The 21153-nt window shown below is 36.2% G+C and overlaps 1 protein-coding gene across 1 annotated transcript in view; it reads right to left on the bottom strand.

Annotated features, from left to right (window-relative positions):
• Positions 1-317: 317 nt before the first annotated feature.
• Positions 318-21153, bottom strand: part of LOC306848693 (growth hormone receptor-like) — a 28879-nt gene continuing 8043 nt past the window's right edge. The window contains exons 2-9 of the mRNA XM_079383396.1: positions 20592-20698; positions 7208-7340; positions 5606-5772; positions 5330-5508; positions 3542-3695; positions 3326-3416; positions 2996-3065; positions 318-2198 (exon numbers count right to left, since the gene is read on the bottom strand). Coding sequence (XP_079239522.1) covers positions 1275-2198; positions 2996-3065; positions 3326-3416; positions 3542-3695; positions 5330-5508; positions 5606-5772; positions 7208-7340; positions 20592-20682 — 1809 coding nt within the window. The 5' untranslated portion in view covers positions 20683-20698 and the 3' untranslated portion in view covers positions 318-1274. The remainder of the gene's footprint in view (positions 2199-2995; positions 3066-3325; positions 3417-3541; positions 3696-5329; positions 5509-5605; positions 5773-7207; positions 7341-20591; positions 20699-21153) is intronic.

Here is a 21153-nt window from a genome sequence, read left to right as displayed (position 1 = left end):
TGACAGGGTTTCCAATGTGTCTTGAGAACGCTTAACAGTCTATGGTTGTAAATAAAAAAAATAATAATTTGTTTAAGTCTCCAGTTATTACTTCTTCTATTATAAAGCATAATTTCATAAAATAGCTGTAGTTAAAAGCAGCTTTTGTCCCTGTGTAGAGGCCGTGGTGCACAAGAGTATGCTGTTTCTAGAGGACATCACTGAATTAACTGTCCTGACAAGAATTGTAGCCTTATTTAATGTCAAGACTTTGTCTAATAAGACAAGTCCAAAAATTGGCACATCTTTCCCAGCTATTCTGTACTGTAACTCCCATTGTAAATGCATGTACACATTTATAGTGTCTTCTTCAATATAAAACTGCTACATGTACAAAGGTAACACATAAGAAAACTTGCCATACAGTTTGCATTGCACAGCAAAGCCTCTACAAGCGCTTTCTTTTGACAGTTCCCCTGGATACATTAATACAAATAAAGACAAGTTCATTTTTCACTTTTTGAACAAGTAAAGGTAACACCTTGTTCAGTGGGCTAATATCATTACAAAAACTTGTCTCAACATTTTCTAGTCACAATCTCAAATATTACAGTCATATATAGTGATGCTGAAATACACATCTGCACAACCCCATTTTTTTGTGTTTTAGCATACTGAAAAATTTCAGATGGAGCCAGATGGAGTTTATCCATCTGGCTATGGCAGAGGATAAAATGTGCAGAAAAGATGCAGCGCTCAAAATGGCTCCCATAAATCTGGGGAAGCAGTCCACAAAACAATGCAATGGGATATATTTAATATTCCATATGCGAGCAAATCCAGGTTGAGGAAATCACAGTAAAGCGATACGTCTTTCACTTGTGTGTAAACAATTCTGTATAAAGATATGTTTGAATTTATCTTATTGAATCTATTTCATCCCAATGCCACTGTAGCTTTTGATCTGCATCTTTGTAATAAGATAAACACATTTTCAAAATGGTTCTCAGACAAAGCAAGCAAGCATATTTCTGTAGTCTTTTTTTTTTGCATGTAACCAGCTGATGTTTCTGATTGTAGATTGATAACACATTTATACTCTCTCGGCGAGCTAGCATAGCACTACTGCAACAGTTGACAGAAAAGAAACGTTTTCAGCATCTTCCATTTTGTAGCGTACAGCAGAGAAAATTCATGTGCAGAATTTCCATCCCGTGTCATGCCATTCATGCAACTTTGGTTTCCAGCTGTGAGAAGGTACAACAAGACCATGAACTTTGCGCTTTTTAGTCCCTTCATGGGCTCAGGTTTCCCAGAAGGTCTGGGGTGAGGTACCCCATGGGCATGCTTGGCATTGCTGGGAGGTGTTTGTTTGGGCTGTGAGGGCATATCGCGGGCTGTGAGGAAGGAGGATTCAGGAGGAGGCTGTGCTGGGCGTCCACTTCCTGCACCACAGTATAGTCTGACACTGGGGGCAGTATGGGGGCTGGAGGAGCTTCGGGAAGAAGGTACGGCGTCTGGGAATCGCTGGTGGACACCAGGTACTCCCCGTTCCAGAGGTTTCCTTCAACAGCTTGGGTTGGAAATGTTTGGTACCCCTGCTCAGGACCAGGGCAGGGAGGCACGTCGGTGGAAAGTTGCCTGGCTGTGTTCTCTGAGGTGTAGGCTCCATCAGAAACCAGCTGGAATTGTGTCTTCTTCTCATTCTCTTCTTCCTTCTTTTTCTCCGGAGAGTTGTTCAGTTGTCCAGGTGAAAGCACCACTCCTCCTGCTGATGTGAAATCGCTTACTTGGGCATAAAAGTCCATGTTAACCCAGCTGGGCACAGCAGGTTGCGTTTGAATGGGCGTCTCCTCAACTTCTGATGTCTGTTGGAAGCCAAGGTCAGGGATGGACGAGCTGCTTCTGGAAAGCAGAGGGTGGTTATCTCCCCGTCCAGAATGGCCAGGCAGAAGGGAAGCCAAGTCTTCGGGATTTGGGATTTCTGGGTCGTAGCAGCTAGCACGACCTGAATCGTCATTGCTTTTGAAATTAAGAACGTGAGAAGAGCCTGACCGGGACAAGCCCAGCAGATGTTGTGTATCAGAACACTCATTCTTCTCTGCAGGGTCATCAAGGTCCAGCTGGATGAACTCCACCCATGGATCCTCGTGGTAGAAGTCTGGCTTGTACATATCCTGACTGCTCAGCAAAGAATTGAGCTGGTCAAGCTTTCCATTCTGTCAGTGACAGAGAGAATATATGATGTTATTAGATAGGACATAAGTGCTAATGAATAAAAAATAAATTAATTAATAAATTAATTAAAAAAATAAATAAAACTGTGATAGAAAAAATACATTAAATCATTTTCAAAAGCATTTGTATTTCAAATATGACATTTTTTTGTGGGGATAGGTGTGTTTGTTCTGGATTGCTCTCGGGATTTAATTGTTTCTTGCTTACACTACACTCTAAAAATGGAGTATGAGGATTATTTAATTAACAAGTCCCCAAGCTTTTTGGAGGTTTTAATAATTACAGGATAACACCCACAACATGCCAACAAAAATGACCTTTTCAAAACAATCAAATTCTGCAGTGATTCATGCCATTTTGCAGCTCATGCTAGATTTACACACAGGCTTAATCTCGTCAGTCTAATTTTGTAACGCAACAGTGAAATAATTCTTATGCAAGGCTCTGCGTAATGTTCTTATTCATGTATTCACCTCTCATTGTTTTGCTAACAATTGCTGTAATGTATGTTATGTTGAGCAACATACCAGGCTTAATGTCTTTGTCATTGTCAAAAAAACAACAACAACAACAACAAAAAAACAGACAGCAATTCTTAAATCTTTTATCCTGTCTTATTTATCAGCAAAAACACACTAGACAATACATTTTCCATGCTATATATACACATTATAATTACTTGCAGTAGCAAAAACAAGACAAATGTAATTTGTATAAAAAGATTAACAACATAAGGTACAATTTCATGTAAAGTTGTACATGCTTAATGCAGAATTACCTTCAGCAGCTCTGGGTCAATGCCTTTAATTTTAGGTGCAGGAATAGGTGGTAAAAATATTACCATCAACCTGTGAAAACAAATTATGCATTTGTAACTGTGTGTTGTTCCAAGTTTGTGTAGACAGAGCAATTCCCTGCTTATAGCTTAACATGAAAATTAATTACAAAACAAATCTTAAATCTTAACCTTAAATGTTAAAAAAGGAGACTTTGTTTTCATTGAGTAGAATCAAATTTTAATCTAATTTTTTTGTTTTTTATTTTGGGTTGAAATAAGACTATATTTGTGAGATACTCCTTATAGGGGTTTTAAAAAAAATAGTCTCACCTCTGCTGCTGAGAGAAGATGAGGAGGACAAGAAGAATCACTACTCCAATCACTCCAAAAATCAACACCAACGTCGTCGGGAACATTGATTCTGTGCAAAGAGAAATGGTCTTTTCTTACCCTGAAGCAATTTACTTAACTGATTCCTGATGGTTAAGCTGCACATCTGCTTTCACTTTGTGCAAACAACAAGTCAAGTTTCTGGCATCGACTAACCTTTGCTTGGTATCTGTGCCACATGCACAATGATGCTGTAACTGAATTCGCCAAAGTTGTCAAAGGCTGACATCTTGCAGCGCACCCGGACTTCATACTCTTTGTCAGTATGTAAACCGTAGATTGACTGCTGTGTGCCACTCTCTAGGTCCAGCTGCAATACGAAAGGATGAAAAAGTGAATAACAAAAGCACAAAACAAGGGACTGAGCAATAAACTAGCATTTATGAGCCATTACATTTATTCAGAGAGACAAAATCGATATGTGAGAAGAACTGTACGTTTTCTCCAGAGCTGTCAATTTAATGTGTTGAGAAATGGTAAACACATTTAACGTTAATTTAGTTGACAAATTGCAAAATGGATTACAGTGGACTGTAGGCCAGTGATATGGAAATAAAACCATCTTTAAAGCCACTTTTTCAATGCATATTTAATAACAATGACTTTTAATCATCTTTCGTTGAGGGGCTTTTCTCTACAATAATTATTATTTATTTCCTCCAAGCCTTACATTTTTGTACTAATCTAGCTTTATTTTAACCCATAAAGAGAATAACTGTCAAGAACCTCACTAAAAAATAATCCTTAAAGTTCATGTCTGAAACTCTCTTGAGGACACCAAAAAGCAAATGTACTTGTATGTGACCTCAGCAGAGGGCCTACAGGAATAAATGTAACAGTGAAGCATTCCCCTCTGATCTATTCAGGCCTGTCAACATACGGCAGTGATTTAAAATGTGCCTCAGTGTGGTTTTTCTTGTGTCTGCTCAGTCTGGGCAGGACCGCTGGGCAGGCCGGGGGAACGTGGCTGTCGGGGAGTGCAAACCAAGAGAGCCCCTGAAGATCCTGCCAGATGCAAAGATCTCCCAGAACCAAGCCGGAATTACAGAGCACATATGACTGCTCTGGACCAGTGGTGACCCTTTTAGAAAGAGTAGATGAATACTGGCTAATAATGTGTCTCCGACACAAAATTGTATTTCTCAGAATGCTATAAATAGTGCGGTATAGCCAAATTCCTCCACCGCAATGCCTGGGAGTACATCGAGAGAGGAAGCTCAAAACAGCTACAAAATGATCTGTGATGGTCTGATGAACTCCACAAACTTACTTTTAAAGATGGATTCACTAGGTTTACATTATTTCATCCCACAGCACTGCTCATTTTTAATCCTCACTGGCTGATAAAAATATTAAAGGTTAGGGTAACACTTCATTTTATGATGCCCTTGTTACAAGTTACATGTTACTGTACTTACTATAGTAATAAAAATAAATTATGCATAATTACATGCAACTACCCCTATACCAAACCCACATCCTAACCATAACCATATAGTAAGTACAGTACATGTAGTTTATTAATATTACTCAGCTATAATTACATTGTAACAAGGACACAGTCAAATAAATTAATATTAATGATATATTATTTAAGCAGCATTTGTATATTTACGCATGCTTTAATAACCTTTTACTGGGACACTACAGTATTTGCTCTAGATAGATAGATAGATAGTTCCAAGTTTGTTGACTCCATTAGAGTTGTCGACTGCATTATAGACTATTTAAAGCAAGAACATTTTATGAAAATTTTATAACAATTTTACTGTTTTCATTACATTACTTTTATTATAGTGTTGCAAATTCAGGAGCTGGGTGTAAGTTCAAAGCAAATGATATCTGTGACTATAAGTCATGTGTATGGCTTATAATCAAAATGAGTCTCTCCCACACACAATATTGTTACTTTAATAACTGCCTAGAAACATTTTTAGGACATACCATTTCCCAGTGGGAGGCGTTTCTGACCCGGTACTGAACCTGGTACACCAGGCTCATCCAGCCCATCTGCACATCTGCTGACGGAGGCGGAGCCCAGCGCACAAGGATGTCAAAGTGCAACCCTGAGCGACTCACATTCAGTAGAGTCCAGTTCAGCCCAATTGGTGGGTCAGGATGCACTGCAAAGTCAAAAAACTTCTGAAGTCAGACCTCCAACATAGATCGTTCTGTAACTGTATAAACCTTCATGGAGAAGTTTCACAGCTATTAACTCACCTATGTTCTCCACTGTAAAGCAGGCCTCGTCATAGGTTATGTTCTGACGAACTGAGCGCAGCTGGATGCAGTAGGAGGTCCAGATGTGTGTGAAGGTCTTGTTGAAGTAGCACTCGTTTTTTACAGTTCGTGTGTAGTCTGGACACTCCTGCCACTCAGAGAGGGCACTATATGCCAGTCAATAAAGAAAACAATCTTATTAGATGTATACAAATATTAGTCACCTCAGTACATTGCACTGCATGGATTTATTGGTAAATATATGGGTAGTGGACTTGAAGTACTTAGAAATTATGATAAAAACATTATATCATACAGTAAAGTAAAACATGCTATACTCTAAAACCATTTTATACCGCATTTGATAATTATTTTATAATTATTATGCATGCAGTTTTTATGACTTCATAATTAATGTACTCATATTTTAGCAATTAATTTTTTACACCACAAGATATTTAAAGGAATAGTTTACACAATAATGAAAGTTCTGTCATTAATTTCTCACCCACATGTTGCTCCAATCTTCGGAACACAAATTAAGATATTTTTGGTATTTTCAAAATGTTTATGGTTGAACCACGTTTGTCACATGAACTATTTTAATTATGACCTAACTACCTTTCTGGGCCTTGAAGGTGGTAGTTGCGTTGCTGTCTATGCAGGGTCAAAAAGCTCTCAGATTTCATAAAAGAAATCTAAATTATTATTCAGATTATGAATGAAGGTCTTACAGGTTTGGTTGATACTTTAGAATAGGGAACACATATTCACTATTAACTACAACTTTTCCCTCAATAAACTCCTAATTTGCTGTTTGTTAATAGTTAGTAAGGTAGTTGTTAAGTTTAGGTATGGGGTAGGAATATGGTCATGCAGAATAATGCATTAATGTGGTTTATAGCGAGAATAGGTCCTTAAAGTGTTCTCCAGGTTTGGAATAACATGAGGGTGAGTAATTAATGGCAGAATTTTCATTTTCACTATCACTTTAATATAAATTTTACCTTAAAATGTTAAAGGTCCACCAAATGATACACAATTTAAATGAAAAATTCTCAACATTTATCAATATAGGCTGCATTTGTAATTTATTTCTGTGATGGTAAAGCAAAATTTTCTGCCGCCATTGTGCAAGTCTTCAGAAATCATTGTAATATACTGATTTGCTGCTCAAGAAACAATGTTTTCAACATTGATAATATTAATAATATTAATTTAAACATTTCTTGAGTAAAATAAGAGACTTCTTTCAAAAATATTAAAAACTCTTCATGATTCCAAATTTTCGACTGGTATCTAAATTTTCAAATTATATTATATTATATTACATTATAAAATTGGCTGATTTGTAGTCTTCTAGACCCTGAATACTGTTTAGGAATTTAATTGATTAATCACATAGTTTAAACTCTGTCTTCTCATGCTCCTGTGTAACTTCAATCTCTCCATTTTGCCTTTCTTTATCTGCACATGTGACAGTACAAGTTCTGCATCTTGGCAGGAGTAAAGGCTTTTGTTTATTAAATGAAAAGTATCCTCCTCCGCTCTGTCTTTTTAAAACCTTAAGGTAGTTGGTGTCTTTCAGTGTATGTCTTTTACTTTTTTGTCTGGTAGAAGACCCTGAGATCTCCAGGCTCGGTGAGGTTCTGGAAGATCCCAGCGCTCCACCAGCAACGGAAGGTCTCCTGCTCTCTGGAGCGACAGCCCGTAAAATGAGGTCCTCTGCTTGGATCTGAAGCAGGAAGAGAAAAGTGAATGGGCTATAAAATGAATGAACAGCATGTATATACAGTATTATTATTTAAATAGAAAAATACATAAATACATAAATTCTTATTATTATACACTGTATGTGCAGAATGTTATCTTTTGGCTCATTATCTGCTCTGTCCTCTGCAGTTGAGCTCCTCTGGTGCCAAGTTTACCAGCAGTCCTCTCTGTCCTCTGCTTTTGCGCAGCCATAAATAAGCCTTGGAGGGTGCAATTGATTTCTCGTCCTCTATTTCTCCGCTCCTTGCCTAACTGCAGTATAAATCAGCAGAGCTTGCACATGGCACCAGATCCGCTAAAGGTATCAGGATTTTCTATGACAGTGTTTTTATTTGATCCCTTTCTAAATTGTAACTGTAAGAGTAAATCCATGTTAAATTAATACCGGCTTTCGGGATGGAGAGGGCCGTTAAAAAAGCTAATTTACTCTGAAGTAACGTTTCTGCCGAGGATCCCCTACACACCAATTTTTCCCCGTTCTCCTTCGCCCAGCCTCTCGTCTAGTGACAACAAGATGTATTTCCCACGTCCCACAGCTGCTGAGCGCCACAAAACTGCACCACGGTGACACTGGTCAGGACTGATCGTGTGGGGAAGGGATTACCAGTGGCTTAAGTGTGTGAGTTCACAAGCACACATTAACATACACATAAAACGTAAACACAAACCTTGCTTATGATGGTGCGCTGAATTACAATACAATGAGAAAATCACATTATGATGTGATTTTAAAAACAAGGCTACTTCAGAATCACTTTACAATGATAAATATCGATACACAATGATTGTAAAACAACTTGACAGACTGTCAGGGTCCAAAAAGGACAAAAACCAGGGATGCACAATATATTGGTACCACTATAGTTACTGGAACTTCAACGGAGGAATTCAGAATTATTAGATTTATTTAATTGTGCATACTAATTTTTACATTTAAATTACGTTTCCCATTATCTAATGCCCACTTAAGGTTTTTTAAAACACAATCCTCCAATAACTCAGCAAATCTCAAAATGAATATCAATTCTTTGTACTCTATTATAATAATGCATAAATTCACTTATAGAATTTACAAAGACTGATTTTAGTTTTTTATTTTTAATTTATACAGATTAAATTTATTTAAATAGTACAGAATTTTTATATTAGCCAATTACAGAAAAAATATATTTCAGCCATTGTTAGTCATCATTTAATAAAAATTGCTCTCAAATAAAATCTCAAAATGCCACATAAAACTGTTGTTGTATGCAAAAGAGCTGCGTGAAAATTTTTCATAATGCTCCTTTTGTGTACCAGGTATTTAAAAAAGTAACAGTACATGAGAACGACACAGAGCTACCTAAACAATCACTAATAGACACTAAAGCTTTAGTCTGGATTTTCACAGTGTCTAGAACTCTCTCTCTGTCTTCCCCTTTCTGATTCCCAACACTCTGTTATTGCTACTCCCTCCCCTTCGAAATTCCGGCATGTGCAATAAAAGAACCTGCTATGGAAGCGATTAGGTGAACAGATGATTTGTGGGCCACTGTGGAAAGGATGGGGACAGAACAGATAGGGACATTATCACCACTAAATTGTTCCTGGTCAATATTTGGTTTGGTGCTGGAAAGGGGGCAAAAAAAAAAAAAAAACAGCACACACAATTTCCTCTCAAAAAACATTGCAAAAGCAGCTGTAAAAAGGGCAAATTTCAACTTCGGGACCAGTTTCAACTGTGTTAGATGTCAGTTTGGGAAACTTTTTATCACAAACAAACCAGATGTGGTACAAGTGGGAAAAAATTACCAATGTGCTTTGGCTACGCTTTTGATGAACTATAAAGTATAAAACCAGATGCTTTCATGCAAACACAGAATATAATTTAATGTTTTTCCTTTCTTTGCTACAAAACAACCTCCCATAATATTAACCAGAGAAAGCAAATTGTTTGTGGGGCGTTTCACCACACTCTCTTTTTTGATAATTATACAAACAGTGAGTTATGCAGTTTTTGCGCATGAAGCATGAAACTTTTGAGCCAAAGTACTTGCGCAAAATAGAGCTCATCTATCATTCAGATGTTTGGCAGAGCTGTGGAATACTAATCTGCGTATGTGGCTCTGCAGGCGTGAATATTTTGGACCTGTACTGACCAACGATTGCTACTCGAGACGTTACAAATCATTAATGAAATGCAATATGGATTTTTATACACTTGTTTCAGCATGAAATGCACCAAATAAATCTAATTATTATAATTTTTTTCAGTTAGAACTTTAACACTGATTTTGCGAAAGGCCAAAAATGCTTCATGTGATTCTGTTAATTTTTCCCCCACTCCATTTCAGGTACTTATAAATAATAAATGAGCATGTAGTTGCTTATGCACACACCTCCTGCTTGGAAACTTAAATAAAGCTACAGCTTGTGTGGGTGAAGGTTTCCCGCGAATGAAAAACATGATGTTTACTCTGCTTCCCGCAATGACAGACCACCGGTAACTAGGATACCAGCCAGACAGAAAGCCAGGACAAATGTTTTCCACTTCAGCAAGCCACAAACATCTGAATAAATATTCCACATTTCAGCAATTAAACCATCTTGATGGATTGCGATCACTTGAAAAAGCACCTTTATCACTGGCTGTCCAGCAAATGTCTCAATTGGCTCAGGGTTATGAGCTGCTGAGCAGACGCACCATCTTTTCCAGCTCATTTGCTACAAAGACGACAATTTAATAGCAGAATTAGAAGAAAGTGCGTACTTCAGCGAAGCTAAGAGACTGTCAGATAGCATGTGTCCGCTCGCACAGTGTCGGTTACACGTACACTTATGAGAGCACTTACATAAGAGCTTGTGAGCTTCTGTATGTATGCTGTTACAGTTGTGCGTCATTCTGGAACCATGTAAAACTCATTTGACATGCAGTGAGCATCACCGTGCCCTACTGACACTGAAGCACTAAGAAGCTGTAAGTCACATTAGTGGCACTTAATTTAAATCAGAATGTTACCTTGATAACACGACTTTGCTGCATTCAGTTGTTTTTAAATAGAGAAACAGCTAACCACCAAGGTTTTTAAATAACAAGCCTTCTAAAAACAGCAGTTCATTTCAATAAAGAATTTATAAATGAATAAATTATGCCTTATATTAATAGGCTACAAACTCCTTGCAGATTGTAGGATGATTTTATTTCACATTTACTGTTAAATACTCTAACTGAACATTTCAAACACAGAACCTTAAACAATTACTACATACAGTAAAAGCCAATCATACGTCAAGACATTCTATATAAATACTGTACATTACCATTCAAAAGTATGGTGTAATAATTGTAATAATACTTCACAATATTACTTTTTTACAATACTATGGCTCAAATAAATGCAGCCTTGGTAAGAACAAAAGAATTCTTTCAAAAACATTTTAAAAAATCTTATCAACCCAAACTTGTTAAACGGTAATGTATATATAGTACAGTTTACGGTTTCCAGCCTAGTACTGACGGCTGAAAACTGCCATAGCTGGCACATTTACATTACATTATAAATGTTTGTGTGGTGCTATAAACAAACATGAAAACATGCAAGGAATATTTCCTACTGATAGTCTTTGGGTGAATGTGCATGGGTATAACTCCCAGGAAAAAAAAAAATGTGACACGAGTCTCATCATCTGCCATGCTGTTTGTATTTTTATGTGTTTGGTGTGAGGAGGTCACTTGGACACCTCAAGCTATCGGAAACATCACAAAGCGAGTAATCAAAAAAAAATAATCCTGGCCTTTCTGAGAAAAACAGCATGAGAACATTATGTCCCATTAGCATATGGATGCGTTCATTACCAGACAGGGATTCCAAGCCTTTATCACAGAGAAACAGAATATGATTATTATCATCCATTTACCATCCACAGATAGCTGCATGTTTTGTTTTTTTATTTATTCAACAGTAATTGGTTCTGGAAACATTTTAACCAGTATGCTTTACAACTTATTTAGAAGTAAATAATGAATAAACAAACAACATAAATCCAAAGGTCACGACTGTCTTCCTTCATATGGCAAACACATAAAGGAAGCTCATACCATTACCATTTAATGCCTCTTTTACCTTCATTTGCTTCGAAAGCCTGAATTATGAAAGAACTCAGAAAGCTTCTCTTCATTTAAATAAGATGGTTGTGATTGGATAATTCATTACATCAATAGGCTGTTGATGGGTAAAGAGCTACACAAATTGGGTCTTTTTATTTGAAAGCCTATAAGAGCTCAACAATTTGTTCTTTCCAAATTATGCCTGATTAAAGTCCCAAGGGAAGAAGGTCTCTAAGAAAGATCCATTCCTGCAGGGTCATCTGGGGTGACCCTTTCAATTCTTTCAATGTTTATTACTGGTAAATTATAATACACCATAACACACAGCCTGCACTAAAGCACTTGTGAGACTTGAAAATCCATCCGTCATGCTGATCTGTTTACTATTGAAAAGAAAGAAATTCACTTAATACTATAATTTTCTGCTCGTAACAGATTTATATACTACAAGCACACATAATGTTGCAAATTTGTTTTGCTCTGGCAAATCTCAGAATATTTTTAAAGTGACTCCAGTGTTTTAAGTAATCAGATATCAGTCTACACAAACACTGATAACGTGATTTTGGCTTTGGCACTGCTCAGATTCCACCTATATATGAGGAAAATGGTTGAGAGACAGACATTATGAGAACATAAGAGCTGTAGGTGTTTCCAGAACTGTGCTGAACGTGAGAATTTGTGTCAGCGGCTGGGTCAGACTAACATCGGTCTTATAGACTAGCACATAAAAATACTCACTCACAGTTCAGCATGTGCACCACCTGCTCTTCTTTGTCCTTTACAAAAAACATTATGCTGAAAGGGGGGCAAAGAGGACAGGCAGTGGTTATGGAGAAGAGTGGGAGAGATGACCCTATGTTAGAGACACACACTTCCTATAAATAAGGCCCTATGAAATCCATTTTATTTTTTCCATAAATTCCATTAAATTTTTTTCTAAACTCTGTTTTTTTCCGTTTTAATTTTTCTGGATTCCATTTCTTTCTTTTTAATGGTTAAATTTAGCATGCCTAATTAATTAAAATCATGAAACTTATACAATTTAACATCAATATATTAAAGTTTAACAAAATAAATGACAGTTTTAGGGCCCTATATATGTTTTATTTTTTTTCTCATGTTCTGTTTTATTGTTACTAAATTCAGTGTTTAAGCATGTCTAATTATTTGAATGCATAAAACAACTTAATTTGTTAAAATGTATTTGTACAATAGCTCTATAAAATGTTGTTTTTTTCCCCAGGAAATTCTGTGTTGTGTATTACATTTTCTCAGGTTTTCAGATGAAGGCATAAAACAGTAATTTAATTTATATTTTAATCAAATAATAAAAAAACTTAGTTTTTTGCAAACATTTGAAATTTGAACATTATTAAAATGTGATTATTCCTTAAAAAATATTTTTAACAATTTATTATTATTATTATTAGTAGTAGTAGTAGTATTGCGTACATTCTACTGCACAATAATATATTTCAGACACCAGTTAAATTCCAGTATTTATTCCAGTTAAACCAAACTTAAATTTTGACAGGCTGCCATGAATTCCTTTACTTTTGTGTGTATGTATGATATGACGATAGTTTACTCAAATGAAATGGTAAAATGCACATGAAGTGACTCTCAGAGCAGTTCATGTTGCTCATGTATTTATATCCTCATTTAGTGAGACAGCAGACGCTGAAATCACCGCACACTTGAGTGTGTGTGTAGTAAACGGAACTGCGCATCTGTGCCATTCATTCATACAGACACACGCAGAACATGCAGGATTCATAATTAAAGCCCTTTTGCAGCTTAATATTTACAGATAATGGTCCATATTCAATTTAAGAGTAATGACCTACTTTTGATTAATTCATCCAAACTTTGACAAATTCCGTGACATTCCACGTTATACAGTAAATTCCAGTTTTATGACTGGATTCCACTATTCTGTCTGCATTTTCTGCATTGTGGAAAACATAGGGCCCTATATAAAGCAACAGATTTAACATTGAAAAAAAAAAGCCGAAATTTTAAATAATGTCCAGGTCCCTTTTTTCCATACAATGAATAGGGCTAAAGCTTTCAAGGTTCATAAATGTAGCAAAAGCATCATAATTCATAATATTCTATTTTATATTTCAATAAAACTGAATACTAATATTCTATATAATATTCAATATTTGATTATATAAAATATAATTATTTATTTAGGTCTTGTTGTCATTACGCTAGTCTCAGCCTCAGACGTCACACCCACGGACCGTTGGCTAAACGTCTGATGCATATGGCACACTTTTCTGGAAACACTTCAGGAATGTCGAAGTCGTCATCTGACTGGTTGAATTAAACCGGATTTCCGGGAGACACGAGTGTCGCATTTATTTTCAGTCCGCCAGGAAACAAAGATGCCGTGGCGCCAAACCCCCTCGAGAAAGAAGAAAGCCGTCGTGTTTACAAATGTGACGACGAACGCTTATCAGGGTCAACTAAATGCTGGATTTTCAAAAGTATGTGAAATATTTAAAATTCGCGGCATAGAATCTTTAAAATACATCCGAGAGTTTCCCACACTGGTTTGTTATTGTGGCGACATTTCCACGCCCCGAAACGTGACGCTATGAACGAAACGAACTATGATTGGTTGTTTGACATGTCGGTCAAACGGCCTCATGGGCGGGCCTTGGCCAATGAAACCTGCCATAGATTCCAGACCTTCAGCCGTCAGTCTGTAGGTCTGGCTACGCGAGACTATCATTACGCCTGCAATTGTCTGCAGCAAAACAGTCTTGAGGATGAACAAAAAGGTCGAAGGCAGCAGACACTAGAATGCAAACTGGTGTTAAAAATAACTGCAAAGAACGAGTGCACACACACACACACACACACACACACACACACACACACACACACACACACACACACACACAGGGTGTACAGAAAGGCGGGTAAGAAACTCAATACGTTGCAAGTGCACACTTAACACAAACTCCAGTACTCAGATAATGTATAGAGGGAAGCACTTGAAACCACATTATATAGAATATAATGGCAGATTTGGAGGACGAAATCCAGGCAGAGGCATCAAGTGCCTATTGCCATTTGCTAACATGCAAATGATTGTTTTTCCAAATGTAATGTCAAGCCAGTGCAAAGAGCTATAAACAAACGCTGGCCTCCAACTGCCCTGTCTAAGACCGTTATTAGCACAACATCTCTTTGATGTTCAGTGAACACAAATCCAGACCCTCAGGCTGAATTATAGCAGATTTATGTCAAGTGAATCTGCGATAATGACTGTAATCCTCCCTAATAACATAATAATGAGGCCATTACTTGAGTTAATCTACTAAATCAATTCTTTATTGGGTATTTTACTACATAAATAAAAATAAAAAAATTATGTAAAAATACAGCATTGCATAAATAAATACAATTTGATATTGTTATATATTATATTATTATACTTTGACTGACTAGAGATGCTCTTTTTTAAATTGCTAACCGTTTAACATTTTTATTACCACAAACAAAACGTTTCACATTGCTATCCCTCAAAATCTATTAAACAAACATTTAACATTTGCCTCTCATATTTCTAAAACCATTATACAGAATCTGCAGACCACAGAAGGTTTAACCATGCCTGCAGATACAGAGGAATTGTATTATGGGCGCACGTTCCTTGTGGAAAAAGTTTAATGTGAACGACCCTGTGCTTTTGCTCTCCATTTGGCAACTGGGCTCTGTTTTTCTGAACAAAAAGAGCCAACCACTGCCTTATGTAACGTCAAACTTTGCTGTCCTCTGCTGTTCTACTTTCTCTTCGGGGCTCAGCTCTCTCCCTGACTTCACCCCGCTGCCTAGCGTAAATAAACTTCAGCACAAAAGGGGCTCCGCCTGCGTCTGAAACTCCCTGAGTCACAGCAGCAGACTCTCAGGTTGCGGAGCGCTCACAGCGGCCCCTGTGCCATCTGAGGGTTATGGCAGACAGAACGGCGCAGGGAGATTTAAGAATCAACGCCAACATAATCACTAGGCTTTTAAACGCAAAACAACATGCTCTGCAGAAGACATGGCTTCAGCGGTACATGGCTTGGTCCTCAGTGAACATATTGTTAGTGGAGGAAAAATAGACAACTTCCAAGAATTCATTCGTGCTTCCGACCGTTTCCTGTGTATGCACCGATTGCTCTGAAGTCTTCGGCACTTCTGTTTGCTTATTTATTTATTTATTTAGAGGGCAATCCCCTTGAAACAGCTTTGCCTTGGCCATTGTAGTACATCAGGATTGTGTTAAGATCCAAGCTTCTTGGGACTGTAGCACATATTGTGATTATTGTAATCTGAAGGGCTCTTTGATTTTTCAATGTTAGGTCTACCGATAAATAGCACAAACAGATGGGAAGCCAAATGGTAAAGTACTTTATTTATTATTATGTTCATGTGTTGTATTTTTTGCATTAATTATACCCAAAATAAGAAACAACCATTCATGATCAGATGAGAAGTACATAATGCTTTAAACTTTACAGTTAGACAATAAAATTAAAACTATTTTGCATAAATATAATTGTATCCGTAACAATTACAATAGTTTATTATTATTCATATAAATAGTAGCAGTATACAGTTAATATATTCATAATGCATTTTGTTTTAATCACCTAATTATTACTTTTAATGTGTCAAAATGCAGAACTATAATAATGATAATAATAATTATTTTTATATATTCATAAATAATAATAATTATTATTATGTTATTTTTAATTACAATTATTAATAATAATTATATTATTATCATCATTATTAATTTCATTGTCTATATTGTAATTTAAATTTTACTAATTAACTTGTTTATGAAGTTATTTAAATATTATGAATAACAATTATATAATTATTAATATAATAATAATGTTAGTAATTATAATAAATTGCATTATTAATGTATTAGTTAATAACATCACTTATTATTAGTTATGATAACAATAATAAATTATTATTATTATTATTATATCATTACCATAATGTTGTATATATATATATATGTATGTATGTATGTATATATATATATATATATATATACACAGTCATGGCCTAAAATATTGGCACCCTTGGTAAATATGAACAAAGAAGGCTGTGAAAATTAATCTGCATTATTAATCATTTTGATCTCTTATTTAAAAAAATCACATAAATCTAACCTTTCATTGGATAATAAGAATTTAAAATGGGGGTAAATATCACTATGAAATAAATGTTTTTCTCAAATACATGTTGGACACAATTATTGGCACCCCTAGAAATTCTTATGAGTAAAATATCTCTGAAGTATATTCCCATTCATATTCACAATTTTGAGCTCTCCTGGGTGATTATGAACATGAAATTATCCAGCCATGGCTTCTTGTTTCACAGAAATATAAATAGGAGAAATATTATATAAATATAATAGTTTAATAGTATATAATAATATAACTATAAATAGGGAAAACAAAGCCCAAATTCCCTTAATCATCCATCACAACGAGAAAAACCAAAGAATATGTTTTTAATGTGCAGCAAAAGATAATTGAGCTTCACAAATTAGTGAAGTGGCTTTAAGAAAAGGGCTAGAGCAGTGAAAATTCCCATTTCCACCATCGGGGCAATAATTAAGAATTTCCAATCAACATAAAATGTTATGAAACTACCTGGAAAAGGCCGTGTGTCTATATCGTCCTAATGCACAGTGAGAAGGAGAGTTTGAGTGGCTAAAGACTCTCCAAAGACCACAGCTGGAGATTTGCAGAAAATAGTTGAGTCTCAGGGTCAGAAAACCTTTAAAAAAATGGTCAAACAGGCCCTATCACCACATGTTGTTTAGGAGGGTTTCAAGAAAAATTCTCCTAGCTCATCCAAAAACAAACTCCAGCATATTCAATTATCAGACACGACTGGAACTTCAAATCAGACTGGCTTCTATGGTCAGATGAAACTAAAAAAATTAGCTTTTAGCAGCAAACACTCACGATGAGTTTGGTGAACACAGGGATAAAAAGTACTCCATGTGTACAATGAAATATACTGCTGTTTTTTTATGTTGTGGGCCTGTATTTCTGCTGGAGGTCCTGGACATCTTGTTTAGACACATGGCATCATGGAGTCTATCAAATACCAACAGATAAAAAAATCAATAAGTAACTGACTCTGTTAGAAATCTTATAATGGGCCATGTTTAGATCTTCATACCGTACAATAATCCAAACACAAACCTCAAAAACAACACAAAAATGGGTCACTGGGCACAAAACCAAGCTTCTGCTATGGCCATTCCAGTCCTCTGAACTGAACCCAGTAGAAAATGAGTGAGGTGAACTGAAGAGAAGAAGCACCAACATGGAGCTGGGAATCTAAAGGGTCTGGAGTGATTCTGGATGAAGGAATGGTCTCTGATCTCTTGTCAGGTGTTCTCTAACCTCATCAGGCATTATAGGAGAAAATTTTGAGCTGTTAAACTGGCAAATGGAGTTTTCAAAAAGTATTGAATAAAAGGGTGCCGTAAATTGTGGCCAATGTGTATTAGAGAAAAACATTTATTTCATAATGATATTTCCCCCCATTTTAAATTCTTATTCTCCAATGAAAGATTCTCCAACAACAAATCTGCATGTTGTTAATAGTTGAAATTAGCAGCTTGCTTGGCCCACAGCGAGTTGAGTGAGTTGATCCATGCACATCTGATTTATTAGAGACACATTAGCATACACGCATGACTTTGACAGCACAGGCCTGAAGCACTGCCAGTTCACTCTCTCCTCCATAAGATATCATCATGTCTTTGAAATTCCAGCCAAACATGAAGAGTCATGCTTGCCAGACCTCCCTCACAAAAAAGTCCACAAATATGTTTTTATGCAAAAACATATTTTTAATGTCGCATCATTTGAACAATTGACACCCAGGTACACAACGGCGCCACCCATCAAACACTCAATTGTGGAAAATATCCTAGGCAAATGATCTGTTTTATGAAGCATAGCTAGAGCATTTTCATGCGATGCCTCCTGCTGCGTAGAAAACTCATGCACATTATGATCTCATATGGTGTTTAAAAACTCTATTAATTGTCTTGATCAATGCACTCTCCTGACAATTTGTAACTAATAGTGGTGAATTCATACGTTTTAATTAAAACCTGCTTACGCCCCACTGTGGACCTGCACACTTAGTTTTCTTTTCTAAAAATCGTACAAATTCATACAAATTCACCAAAACATAAAATAGTTGCGTTTTCTCATGAGACTGGGTTGGCTCAGGCAGGACATGTTTCACAAGGTAACATATTGGAATAATTAAAGATTTCTGCACATAGTCTGATGAAAATAAATACCTTTTATGCCATAAAAAGTTCTAGCACATCTTTGTTGGAACATCTTTGCATTATGGCATGAATTAATAGCCCTTTCATTAGTTTAAAATATTATAAAAATGAAAAATTACACCATGGACTTGTTCTTCACATCACACTTTTCCAAGAAACCATGCACTCCAAAGGCAATAAGGCAATATTTTCATCCACAGCAGTTAAATAATAGCTTAATAAACAATAAAAGAGTATATATTTAAACATAAAAGCTAAAAAAGTCAAACTTTAATCAAAGTGCTAAAGTCTGTGCTCCAACTTGTGTGCAGCTACTGGGTCATTAACCCAAGTCATTCACTGCATCTGTGAAAGACTATTCCGCAAATGCTACTCACCATAACATATCGATGTCTCCGTCTCAATGATAAGCTACGTGCAGTGAGGACATCCTGTTTAGTTCATCATCCCATAAGCGCCACTGTATCCTGTCCCTGGACTTTGGATGAGCACAGTCAATGTTTACTTTCAAACAAACCCTATTTATTGAAGGACAGTTTGACTAGACCAAAGAAAAATGTTCTGTGTGCTCAAAGATGAATAATCTTGACACAGGCCCAATGATTTTCCAATAATGACCTGGCACAGACATCTACAGTTTAATTCTGAGATTGATGAAAGCCCTTTGTAAATGTATTCATATTACAGTTGTCATTTTAACATCTTACATGTACATTTGCTACAACTACTTTAAAATAAATAAATGTTCATATATTTAAGTATTTATAAATGTATTTGTTTTAAATATTCCAAAACAAACAGACTGATTAATATAATATCATTAATAACTACAGTAGTCAACATTTGAAGTTTAATTATTAATTTACAATAAAATAGTGACGCTAATTAACAATCCATGCCCCCTAACTCCTAAACCCCTAAATTTCCAAGGTAATACATTTTTCTACCATTGGAGTAATTAAAAAAGTATCACCTTAATACAAAGAACATTTTTGCTGTAGTACAGCTGACAAAGTAGCCAAATGCATCCAACTGATGTACAGTATATTTAAGTAAGCAAACAATGAAAAAAATAGGCCAGACTAAATGCATAATCCGCCTAGTACAGTCGCCTCATTCCACCTTGAATAGATCTTAGGGCTCCACCATATTTCGAAATAAAATCAGTATCACAATATGGCTTTACTGTCAAATGGCTCAGACAGTGATTTAATTATATATGTGTATGCATTTTCCAGCATGCCATTACACATCTGTTGCTCACGATACAGTGTTCAGTGTCTGGTTCATTTACTCTTCATTTGCTACTTATTATTTTACAGTATTATTACAATATATTTCTTATTTTGTTTAATACTTTTATTTAATAATAATCACAGCAATCTCAATTTAAACCAACAACCACAATAAAACCATCACAATTATTATTTGATAGTGGGAATGTGGCCTATGAAAGCTGGAGTGGAATGTGATTTTTTTTTTAACTCTGAAATAGGTAATGAAAGAGATTTGAGGTGGTGCTTGTAAAAAGTAAACCCAAGTAAAAACGCACCATTCAGTAAAATTCTTACCAAAACTTTCTGATTCATTCTTCCCATATACAACTATTCAATCATCCGATGAAAATTTCTGTATTCATTCATATCGGAATATAATGCAGAAATACAAATTATCGCAAAATCGGTTTTTTTTCAGTATCGTGACTGACCAACTTAATTGCAAATTGGACTGCTGTGGCAATGTGAAATAACAAATGTTTGTGAGTGCAGTACCTGGAGTGAAGAGCTCGGATCTTGCAGACACCAGTCTGTTTCCACACAGCAAGCCCAGGTACAGCAGACCGAGCAAGAGAGAGTTAGCCATAGCTTCTGCTGTCTTCCTGAGCAGGGGAAAAAGAAAAATCATTATCAGTGGTTCTCCCGGATGGCACCCCTCTGACAAATACTGAGCTGAAACCCCCCGAGAGCCCCAGGGCCATTGCCATCTCCACAGCTTCTCCAATTAATTTCCTTACTTCTTCACGCCAAAGCGCGTTGCTGTTACCGCCATTAATTCTTAGCTGGTCTGTGCAAAAACCTATACGAGGACACCAGACAATTAATAACCAGACACAGCCTCTGCAATGCTCAGCCCTTCCAGCCATACGTGGGCTTGTCATTATCTGTTGGTGACCAGGGGTCTTTTAAGCATGCAGACAGTGCGGAGGATGTTTTCACAGGCTAATACTCTGCATTTACTGTGTTAAACTAGAGTTTCCATTATAAAATTATGCTAGCCCGACGAAAAACCTTTCAAAATGTCAAACGTTCATGCTATCTCAGCTAAAGGTCCTGG

Source organism: Barbus barbus (assembly GCF_936440315.1).
Source record: "Barbus barbus genome assembly, chromosome: 28".
NCBI classification, from domain to species: Eukaryota; Metazoa; Chordata; class Actinopteri; order Cypriniformes; family Cyprinidae; genus Barbus; species Barbus barbus.
Note: the sequence above shows the minus strand (reverse complement) of the source record. Positions and strands in the feature narration are given on the sequence as shown.